The sequence below is a fragment of the Xenopus laevis genome, chromosome 1S, assembly GCF_017654675.1.
Source record: "Xenopus laevis strain J_2021 chromosome 1S, Xenopus_laevis_v10.1, whole genome shotgun sequence".
NCBI classification, from domain to species: domain Eukaryota; kingdom Metazoa; phylum Chordata; class Amphibia; order Anura; family Pipidae; genus Xenopus; species Xenopus laevis.
The window spans coordinates 16,063,540-16,075,963 of NC_054372.1; the positions used below are offsets into that span (position 1 = coordinate 16,063,540).

Genomic DNA, 12,424 nt, shown 5'->3' on the forward strand with positions numbered 1-12,424 from the left:
ATCTGGTCAAATGAGTGGATTTTACCATGTATTTAGACTGTATCCAAAGAAAGCTCATGTAACTATGGCAACACACACTAGAGGGCAGGGTGAGCAAAAGCACCAGAAATATCCCCACAGCAGGTACTTTCAGAGCAGGAATTTCAAGTTTTACAGGCCACCAAACATAAATTAAGATAAACCAAGTACAAGCAAATACCTTTGTTACAGTCCTAGGGCTTCCTTGTTGGGGAAATCTACTGAACAACTTCCAGCCCAGGTCATCTGGTTTTTCTACCGAAACACTCTTTTTCCGAGCAAATATATTCCTAAAGGGGAAAAAAAAACAAAAAAAAAAAATAATTATTCAAAAAGACTTTTCATATAAGCCATCAAAATATCTACATATCTTAAATTGTTATACCCCAAATCTATACTTCTAAACTAAGCAGGTACAAACAGAGGGTATAAACCCATAGAGTCCACATTGAATTTCTTTATGCAACAATTTAAGTGATTTATATTGTCAGTCCATTCTGAACACACCACAAGGTCTTACAGTTGATGTGGGACTGATGGAAAACCCGCAAGTAATTCTAAAAAATGAAGTACCATGAACCACGTATCTCAAACCCCTGTATCCCACTGAATACATAATGTACTTCTTGATGACAGTGACCTTAGAAGTAGAGAAGGTGCAGTTTGGTTTCTCATGAAAAGAACAAAATAACGAGAGGCTTCAGTATCAAGAGAGAATAACTCCAACACAAGTCATCAAACTGGATTACAAACCACGGGAGGAAATATTCCTTGGAAAGTCAACTGTGCTGCCACAAAGGTTACAAAAACAAGTTTGTGCTAATTCTTAAGACTATTGAGAAAGAGCAAGCCAAAAATAACAATCGTTTCCATGCTGAATGGGGAAACACTCATTAATAACTCAATTCTTAGTGACTTGGCTCAGTACATCTGATAATGAAATATGCAAATGAAAAGTCAATGTTTGCTAGGGACAATTCTTTAGAAGTTTCCATGGAGGCGATTGTTGTAGAAAGTCGTCGATGATTGTGTTGCTAGCTTGGCCAACATGTAGATTACTAGGAGTAAAGCTCCCCATAGACGCAACGATTCTTCTTGCTGAACGACCGATTTTAGGGAAGTCCGACCAATCCTTCGAAATTATCGTGCGGTTAGTGGGATTCGAACGATCGTACATCTTACGATTTTTCGGTCTGTCAGGAAATTGATCGGCCAGGTCAAAAAATCTTTGTCGGTCCCAGTGCAATCTATCTATGTTTGCAGGGCCAAGCAGGCAGCTCCCCTTTGTTTTCCTGCCAAATTGGTCTTTTTAGTTGATGGTCAATTCGTACGATCGTTCTGAGAAGATAGTGGTCTCACGATCAGGATCTGATCTTTTAAAAATCTCAACATCTATGGCCAGCTTAAGACAGGAGTGTACAAATGACCTCAAAAGAGCCTTCCTCATCCTCAGTCTAAGCATCCATTGAATTACTTTATCGCAACACAAACTGCAAGTTGAAGGGGTTGTACTTATGGTTGTAAACATGCTGTAAAACGGTGAGCAAAGGGGTTTTACTGCCCCTTTAGGTTAAGGCCTTTAGGTTAAGGCCTCACTTGGCGTTTTGGGGAGATTTGGTCGCCTCACGAGGAAACTTCGTGCGACTTCGGAAAATGAATCGCCGCGTGTGATTAGCGCGGCGTTTTTTTCATTTTAGCCGGTTAAGAGTGAGGGAAGGCATTTGGGGAGATTGGTCACTGCAAAGACGAGGTGATTAGTCGCCAGGCGACCAAATCTCCCCAAAACTCCCAGTGTGGCCTTACCCTTAACTTAATTTTATTCCAGCTCAGTTCCGACAGACAAAATAAACAGCAAGTGGTGCTGTTGTTTTAAATTCATTATATAAGCGTTTGAAAAATGACGACTATCAGAAGAGCAATTTTACATTCAATTAAAGGGTGCACATTTACATCAGGTTTATGGTCATTGGAATGATTGATGGCACTAGAATAGCTCAGCCAGCTCAGGCAGTATTGGAGTTCAAGGTTGCAAGAAGAATAAGCTACAGGTATGGGATCCGTTATCCAGAAAGCTTTGAATTACGGGAAGGCCGTCTCCCATAGACTCTATTTTAACCAAATTAATCCAAGTTTTCAAAAAGGATTTCCCTTTTCTCTGTTATAATAAAACAGTAGCTTGTATTTGATCCCGACTAAGATATAATGAATCCTTATTGGAGGCAGAACCAACCTATTGCTTTTATTTACATGATTTCCTATTAGACTTCAGGTATGAAGATCCAAATTATGGAAAGATACGTTATTTGGAAAACCCCAGGTCCCGAGCATTGTGGATAACAAGTCCTATATCTGTTCTGCCAATCTCATGTGTAGGAACAAAAGGGGTATATTTACCAAAGAGTGAATTTAGAGATCGCCACAGTCCTCTAGAGTTAAATTACGCCACTCTCCATTCATTTCTATGGGATTTTGACTTTGATTTATCAAAGAATGAACTTTCCCTTTCACCTATTGATAAATACTCAATTCTCCATATTTGAAATGAATGGAGAGTGGGTGAATTTCACTCTAGAGAACTGTGGCGATCTCTAACTTCGCTCTTTAATAAATATTAGGGATGCACCGAATCCACTATTCGGTTCGGGATTCGGCCTTTTCCAGCAGGATTCGGATTCGGCCGAATCCTTCTCCCCAGCGGAACCAAATCCGAATTTGCATATGTAAATTAGGGGCGGGGAGGGAAATTGCATGACTTTTTGTCAGAAAACAAGGAAGTAAAAAATGTTTTCCCCTTCCCACCCCTAAATTTGCATATGTAAATTAGGGTTTGGATTCGGTTCAGTATTTGGCCAAATCTTTAGTGAAGGATTCGAGGGTTCGGCCGAATCCAAAATAGTGGATTCGGTGCATCCTTAATGAATATACCCCATAGTCTACAAGTCAGGTTGAACTTCAACTAATGACAGACCTTTAACACTCCATAAAAGGTTATTTTTCACATAACTGGTGATTTCCGCAGCAATTTTTTCCTCCTAACATTATGGTCTCCAATGAGCCAGAAGTCTATTGTACCAGTATTCACAGCGGGTGCCACGGGATGCATTGTGATGTTAGAAATCAAGCCCAAGCCACTCAGTGTATGCATATTTATCAACAGATGGCTAAGGTCTCAAAGCCAAACATAAACCCGGAGCTAGGAAGACAAAACGCGCAAACAAGCCTGGGAATGGAAAGAACCTGAGCGCTACACAACTATTGTCTCTTTACACAACTCCAGTCAAAAGCAGCAGAGCACAACCCGTGTGTGCGTAATAAGGAACAAAGCTTGGCAAGAAAAAGGGCTCGGTTATTTCCATGTACCTGTGACACACAATGGAACCATTCTTGCCCTTCTATTCACCACAAGAGAAGATCTTCGTCACATCAGCTTTAACGATTATTCTCTCTCCTCGGCCACTTTATACTCAATCACAGGGAAAAGAATAGCAAGAAAGTTCCAATAGATCCATAGGACAATCCAAAGCCTTTACAGACCAATCATGTGTCACAAATCAATTACTCAACAGCAATAAAACTGCTGCAAATCCAGCAATGGCACCATAAAGCTAAAACATTAACTTTTTAATATACAGGTATGTTATCCGGAAATCTCCAAATTACGGAAAGGCCGTCTCCCATAGACTCCGTTTTATGCACATAATTAACATTTTTAAAACGGATTTCCTTTTTCTGTGTAATAATAAAACAGTAGCTTGTACTTGATCCCAACTAAGATATAATGAATCCTTATTCGAGGCAAAACCAGCCTATTGGGTTTATTTAATATTTACATGATCCTCTAGCAGACTTATGGTATGAAGACCTGAATTACAGAAAGATCCATTATCCAGAAAACCCCAGGTCCCAAGCATTCTGGTTAACAGGTCCCATACCTATAAAGGTATGGGATCTGTTATCTCCGGAAACCCGTTATCCAGAAAGCTCTGAATTATGGAAAAAACCCTCTACCATAGACTCCATTTTATCCAAATAATCCAAATTTTTAAAACCGATTTCCTTTTTCTCTGTAATAATAAAACAGTAGCTTGTACTTGATCCCAACTAATATATAATTAATCCTTATTGGAAGCAGAATCAGCCTATTTGGTTTATTTAATGTTTACATGATTTTCTAGTAGACAAACTATGAAGATCCAAATTATGGAAAGATCAGTTATCCAGCACACCCCAGGTCCAGAGCATTCTGGATAACAGGTTCCATACCTGTATTTAATTCAGCCCCACATTTCTTAGCTCTACTGCTATTTTTTTCTTATAAATAAACAAACTTTGAAGGAGAAAAAAAGCCTAAAAATGGCTAAAAATGCTGTATATTGTATTGAACTTAGTGAACCCTTTAACAGTAATGATCTGGGCCATCAAAGCTTTTCATGAAGGCTTGCCATCTTGGTTCTAGTTGGTCTTTTGAATGTCAGTGACACTGCACATGCTCAGTATGCTCTGGAAAAGCTAAGCTCAGGGGTCACTGAAATGCAAGTGGAAAATGAGGTTTATCTGTCATTGAAGCTGATGCAACATTCTGATGCAGAATTCACTGGCTTTTGAGCTGCCATGTAATGTGAATCTGTATTCATTACTTATTAGCCCTGTACATCCACAGCTTGTGTTGGGAATCAGCACAAAGACCAGTCGTCCCAAGAGCCCTATTTGGGGCGTAGCACCTGGAAGTTGATTCCAATGTAATAATCTAAATGCCCACAATCCCACTACTGATCCCAATAGTTTACAATTATATCAGATAAAGAAAATGCCAGCAGCACACCGAAAATTTTAAGTAGTGTAAGGTAAATTTAAACCCAAAACATACATATAAAAGGCAACGTTTCGGGCCACCTGAGCCCTTTATCAAACCTTCAGGTGGCCCAAAATGTTGCCTTTTTTATGTACGTTTTGGGTTTAAATAAACCTTCTGCTACTTCAAATTTTCAGTGTGCTGCTGGCATTTTCTTCATAGGATTTCTTACCCTTGAAGCAGGCGCAGGTCTTCCAGTACAGCACCTGATAGCACAAAAGGTATATACTCAGGGTGTGAGCTCTCTGCTTTTGTTTCTACAATTATATCAGAGGGAAATCTGGTTGTGCGTAAGGCTTTTCTAATATTGCCAGGGCTGAAAGGTGAGAGTTATACAGTTATACACAATAGACTCTGTTTGAATTCTAAGACAAAACCACCTGCAAGTCCCCATTGAAAGAGAAGTGTAAATATACATAAACGGATTCTGTCATGGTTTTTATGATGTTTTTATTTTTATGTAAATTACGCTGTTTACACTGCAAATAATTCAATCTACATTATAAAATTTAATTCCTGAACCAGTAAGTGTATTTTATTTTAGTTGTAATATTGGTGTGTAGGTGCATCTCAGGTCATTTTGCCTGGTCATGTGCTTTCAGAAAGAGCCAGCACTTTAGGATGGAACTGCTTTCTGGCAGGCTGTTGTTTCTCCTACTCAATGTAACTGAATGTGTCACAGTGGGACCTGGATTTTACTACTGAGTATTGTTCTCAGATCTACCAGGCAGCTGTTATCTTGTGTTATCAGAGCACAAGTCACATGACTGGGGCAGCTGGGAAACTGACAATTAATTGCTCTTTGGAGAAATGGATTTCGGTGCAGAATTCTGCTGGAACAGCACTATTAACCAATATGTTTTGGAAAAAAACATTTTTTTTTCCCATGACAGTATCCCTTTAAACTACGTGTTACTAAATTAGAGTGGGCTGTGAGCAGGGTGTACAGGGTTGGATTATTCAGTCTGGCTGCTCGGATATCAGCAGAATGCAATACCTGGGTCTGGGCATTATCTTGTAGCAGACTTTCACCCCATTCACTGCTAACACTGCACAAAGACTTCTGAAAATGAACTTTGCAACAGACTCCCAAGAAGGAGCAGCTGGATGATTAACCCGAGCCAGGACACAATAGATCACTCTTTATGTGATTAACATTACAAGGTTCAACAAGGAGATGACTACACAAGCAAAATGAAAAAAAAAATGAAAAAAATTAAGAAAAAGGCAAAAGGGTTTTCATTTTTATATACCTTGGTTTACTAACCCTGGTGAAATTATCCAATCTTCCATATAAATGCATTATACCATAGGGCAGTGATCCCCAACCAGTAGCTCGTGTGCAACATGTTACTCCCCAACCCCTTGAATGTTGCTCTCAGCGGCCTCAAAGCAGGTGCTTGTTTTTGAATTCCAGGCTTGGAGGCAAGTTTTGGTTGTATAAAAACCAGGCGTCCTACTAAACAGAAGCTCCTGTAGGCTGCTAGTCCACATAGGGGCTACCAATAGTCAATCACAACCTTTTTTGGGTGCCAGCAGTCTAGTGCCTTATTTGCAGCCCCCACAGTGGCGGAACTACCGGGGGAGCAGGGGGTGCGAGCGGACCAGGGCCCGCACCCCCTAAGGGCCCCCCGGCAGCCCGCTCGCCACTGGAATCCGGCGTGTATGGAGGGGGGCGGGGGCCCGGCTGTGCGTTACGGCACTGAGCCCCCAATCCCACTTCTCTTCAGCATGTACAGACCACGGATATCCTGAGGCTGGAGCAATGGCGGTCCTGCAGGTGACTGAATGAAGAGGTACTGTCATCAAAACAAAATAGTTTTTACTTTTGCCATAAAGCAATGTGCAATGTTTTACGTCATCGCTGTAAATTATATTATCGCTTCCTATCCGGCCACCTGCAGAAGACCAATCTTGCTTTATGGCAGGGACCCTATATCTATTCTGATAATCAGAGTCAGAGTCTCGTGGGACTAAGGCCAGTGGCAGATGGGGAGATTTGTTGCCCATGATTACTTATGGATAACTGCGGGCAACAAATCTCCCGAAAATGCCTCTCCATTATTAATAACTGAAATCGCCAGTGGTAAAACTTACTTACTTTTCTCCAGAGGCACTTCAGGCTACTTTTGAAGAATGGAGCGACGCATTGGTTTTACCGATGGTGATTTCAGTTATTTCCAATGGAGAGGCATTTTCGGGAGATTTGCAGTCGCACATAAATAATCACAGGCATCAAATCTCCGCATTGACCACTGCCCCAAGCAGGATCAATTTCCCTTTATCTGAGTCTCTACTTAACATTTACTACACTTCCGTCTAGAATGGTTGCTTGTAGGGTGAAGACACACAGAACTACAGTAGCAGTTACTTGTCATGCCTACAATAGCGATAATTGGCTTTGCTAAGACACTAAGGGGCATATTTATCGGGTCGAATAGTAAATTTGAATTTTCGAGTTTCACACATTCAAAATGTAATTCTACTATCACGCCTCGACCATGCAAACAGTCCTAATTCTAATATTTGCCACCTAAAACCTGCCGAGTTCATGTAGTCAATGGCAGAGGTCCGTTGAGCCATTTGGAGATGTTAATAGCCTTCCTGACATTCGAGTTTTTTTGGAGGGGGGGAGAAAAATTAGATTCGTACAAAATCGAATACGATTCAATTTTTGGGTCGGAACCATCGAGGAAACTTCGGAAGACGAATCGCGCCGAGTGCCATCCTGACGGCAATTTGTATTTTAGCTGGCGGGAAGGCAGGTCGTGGAGATTAGTCGCCCCGAAGAAGAGGAGATTAGTCGCCGGGCAACTGATCTCCCTGAATCTGCCTGTGTGCCCTGACCCTAACAACAACAGTGAGAGAGATAATGGGGCTTAGCTGAGGCAAAGTAAAGCAGACCACTGAACTTATAAGCAATGTAAATATACATATTATATGAAAGCAATAAAGCTGGCCATATACATGGCGAGATCCACTTGGTTGGCAAGGTCACCAACACAGAGAATTAAATCCAGTTGGTCCTTGGACTAAGGATTGGATCATATTTGCGGATTCCGTTTTCTGATGGGATTTCAAACCTAACACATCTATTGATTGGCCAGGACCTTCTATGGGCCCCATGGATGGGCCTATAAGCTGCTGAGGGGCAGAGTCAGCATCTTTTATTGAACCGTGTATGAATAACAGAAAAGAGTCTTATTGTATGAGAGTATCCCTTTAAATGACTGTGGCGCCTACTCAGAAAAACACATATATTTACATACAGGTATCTAAAGCTACATGGCAGCACCAAACACAATCTGGTGCCCGACTCAGCAGCCTACAGAACCTACAGAACCAGTGGAACAGAGATCCTAAACTTGGCCAAACAAACTGCTGACAGTTTCAGTCTCTCTGCCATCTCGCAGACAAATCACCGGGGCTTATGACACACAGAGGAGGCATTTCAAAACGTCGCACCTTAGCAACAGACACTCCCACACTAGCACTTCCCAAAATTTAGGGATAGTCCTAGGGGTGAACTGAATAACAGCATCCCAAACCCCAGGTCCCGGGCATTCTGGAAAACAGGTCCCATACCTGTACTGTTTTCAATTACATTTACAGCCAACGTAATAATTTGTAAGTTATGTGTTTATGACAATTGTGTAGCATTACATTTCCAGGCAAGATTTTTTAGTTTCAATCCCCTTTTAACTGATCCCTGCAGCTGTTTTGTGGTTGGAATGTGACAAGTAACAAAGCTGCGGGATCAGATGGAGACACCGCGATTCGAGCTGCGCATGGTGTGTTGCATCTGTGACCTCCTGCAAGTCTCCTGAATGTGACGATTGCAGAACAGCACTGCTGCAGGGGTCACCCTATAACCATCTGTGTCCCCATTTAATCTGTTCGAGGGTCTTTCCCAAGCCCACCACCAAAATGTACAAAGTTACACCTACAGCCTCCTAGCTCTTGTAAAGCTACAACTCCCAGTGCAAACAGACAGTCTTTACATTGCTGTGTATTAGTTACTCCATATAATGATACTTTTTCTTGTGTATAACTGCCCATGACACAGACGCACTGCGAAGCCCTAAATTCCCTATTGCACTGAAACCTTTATACAGTGAAACCTCGATATTAAAGTACCCTGATTTTAAGTTTTCCCACATTTTACATTTTTTATTTGTGGTCCACCAATTTATAATTCATTTCAGTGGGTGCATTTTCCTGATTTTAAGTAATGTTTTCCAAAATTTTGTCCTGATTTACTCAAAAACTGCTTTTTGCTTGCAATGGTGAATTGCAATTTGTCTGCCCCTTATGCAGTCCTGCAATGATCACTTATTGCTTTAGGTTGTGTATGTTACCGACAGAGGCTTGCACATGCCCCCATAGTGTAAAGATGGCCATACACGGGCCGATAAAAGCTGCCGCAGACCGTGTCGGCATCTTATTGGCCTGTGTATGTGACCCTCCCACGGGCTTCCCCGACTGATATCTGCCCGAAAGTCGGGCAGATGTCGATCAGGCAGGACTAAAAATCCAGTCAGATGCGGCCACGCGATTGGACCTCCCGTGTTCTGTGCATTATGATCCCTAGGGCCCATGATCAGATCAGCCCGATATCCCCCCACCTCAAGGTGGGCATATCGGATAGGGATCCGCTCGTCTGGCAACATCTCCAAACGAGTGGATCTCTCTAAGTATGACAAGCTTTACATTAACACTGCAATGCTTGACCCTTGTTATTAAACACAGTAAATATTGAATCTCAAAGTAAAACGGACTCCTTGTGCTTATATCCTTTCAGAACTTGAAGAAAAAGTTACTTTAACATGTTTCCCTGATTTGACATTTTCCCGGATTTTAAATATTTTTTTCCTGGTCCCCTGAAAAACTTAAAATGGGGGTTGTACTGTATGCCCTTTAAATCCCTATTAACAGAGACACTGATTCTGCTCTCTTGCACATAATCTCAGCTGCTAGTTGTACAATGTAACAATCTCTTGTGTTCCCTCTGTTCCATACACACCTGTCTACTATGAGCAGCAAAGAGGGAGCAGCCATGGTCACACACGGGGGGGGCCCTCACTCCAGGGACATCGGGTTCATGGGTTACACTCCAGTCCTGCTGAGCTGAGCGCAATCCATTGCCGGGCCTGATAGTTGGGAAGCTCAGAGTGAAAAGGAAGGGACTCTGGTTGAAGAGGCGTTTAGTTGTTGTGTCAACAGGGGAAGGGTACATTAGTTCACTTCCCTAATAAGAGGGTTGGGTGCCATAGAGTTTATCCACACCCACTGAAACTCAGCTGCTCACATTACACAGCTCAATCCCCATGCAGAGCACATGTCACCTGCTGTAGTGTATGTTATATTAGAATTATCTACCATGTCCTATGTATGATCTACGCTGCCTGCAGGCTCAACACAAGCCTTTTTCACTTTTTATAAACCACCACGAAGACACCTAAAGATAAGTATGTCTCAGTTGCAAGACTAGTTGCTGTTGAGAGAAAGGGGTTTAACCCTGACACCATGGGGTATATTTATCAAAGAGTGAAGTTCCACCACTAGAGTGAAATTCCGCCACTCTCTTTAATTTCTATGGGATTTTTAAAGGTGTATTTATCAAAGGGTGAACTTTCTAGGGATGCACCGAATCCACTATTTTGGATTCGGCCAAACCCCCGAATCCTTTGTGAAAGATTTGGCCGAATCCCGAACCAAATCCAAACCCTGCTGAAAAAGGCCGAATCCTGGCCGAATCCCGAACCAAATCCTGGATTTGGTGCATCCCTAGAACTTTCACCCATCGATAAATAAGCCTTTCAAACTCCCATAGAAATGAATGAATAGTGGTGGAATTTCACTCTTTGATAAATCTACCCCCAAGAGTGCCGCTATCGAGAGATTGTTAAACTACAATTCCCACCAGCATCAGTCAGCGCTATGGACTTTTTTATTTTGCAGCAAATTCATTAAGCATCACTTAAAGGAAAACTATCCTAGCTTCTGGCCCCAAATTCTCCATCAGCCAAACGCCTCTGGCCGCAGGTTCTCCATCAGCCAAATGCCTCTGGCTCCAGGTTCTCCATCAGCCAAAGGCATCTGGCCTCAGGTTCTCCATCAGCCAAAGGCCTCTGGTCCCAGGTTCTCCATCAGCCAAAGGCCCCTGGTCCCAGGTTCTTCATCAGCCAAAGGCCTCTGGTCCCAGGTTCTCCATCAGCCAAAGGCCTCTGGTCCCAGGTTCTCCATCAGCCAAAGGCCTCTAGTCCCAGGTTCTCCATCAGCCAAAGGCCTCTGGTTCCAGGTTCTCCATCAGGCAAATCACTAGTAGTTGTCACCTGATGCCTCCATGATGTCTCCAAATGCCCTACAATCCTTGTGGTATAACTATTGCACTAATCCTTCAGTTAGTTTGCGTTTAGTTTGTGTTTATGCAAGGGCATAGCAGAAATCAAAGGAAGAACTAGTTATCTACTAAAAACACTGGCTCCTTTGTTTGTGTTACTGGGAAGCCAATGATAAGCATCACCTTGTGAAAGGGACTGTTTGGCCCGCAGACAAGTTTACTGTAAAGAGAGAATTGGTAAAAACAGGCAAAAAATTTATGGAAAACGAACAAGCAATGGACTATGGGGATATTTGGATTGAAGTGGTGACCACATGTTGCTTAGCTGCACAGTGTTGATGTCCCAGCTAAGCAGGTCACTCGTGAGCCATGCAAACAACCTTGAAGAAAATGAGGGCCACATCCCTATCTGATAAATCAGTGGATCTTTACTAACAGAATAGTTTGATATTGAGCAGGTTTTTTTGACCAACCTATAAGACATCCAAAAACCACCTGAAACACGTCACTGCTGGATTATATTGGTACGGTCTGGTGCTGCATCTTCTCTATGACCAAGCAAAGCATTTCTGGGGGCACTCTAAAGGAGGTCCCTAATCTGCAGCAGTAGGAGGCCCAGAAAAGAATTGCTCGTGACCCTGACACAACAAGCACAAGGGCTGCATTCATAGCAACAAGGTTACAGGGCAAAAGGGCAGTGGTGCTGTATCCAAACATTGCATCTGGGCAAATAAAGGGGTGGTTCGCCTTTACATTAACTTTTAGTATGTACAGAAAGGTCAACTCTCAGCAACTTTCAATTGGTCTTCAATATTTCTCATAGGTTTTAAATGATATGCCCTTTTCTTCTGACTCTTTCCAGATGACCTCATCTACAAAACAAATGCTACAAATGTAGTTATTAATATTTTTTCTTTCAGGCCCTATCCTGTTCATATTCTCGTCCCTTATACAAATCAATGTATCGTTGCCAAGGTCATTTAGAGCCTAGCAACCAGATTGCTGAAATTGCAAACCGGAGAGCTGCCGAATAAAAAAAAAAAATCTAAATAACTTAAAAGCACAAGTAATAAAATTAAAAGCAGTCGCAAATTGTCTCATAATATCCCTCACTACATCATACGTCAAAGACTTTTTTCAGTTCAGTTGGTTTCAGATAGTTCACAAGAAATAAAGACTTTATCCAATTACTTTCTATTTTCTATTTGAGA

General features: G+C 42.0%; 1 protein-coding gene across 4 annotated transcripts in view; it reads right to left on the minus strand.

The window, feature by feature from the left end:
- LOC108706534 (TBC1 domain family member 14) overlaps window positions 1-12,424 on the minus strand; it is a 73,761-nt gene that overhangs the window by 38,364 nt on the left and 22,973 nt on the right. For 3 of the 4 annotated variants that reach the window (XM_018243033.2, XM_018243034.2, XM_041579392.1), the window contains exon 4: window positions 200-308. In XM_018243033.2, coding sequence (XP_018098522.1) covers window positions 200-308 — 109 coding nt within the window. Of the gene's footprint in view, window positions 1-199; window positions 309-9,893; window positions 10,074-12,424 lie in introns of those variants that run through there. The other variant, XM_018243035.2, reaches the window with a different exon arrangement.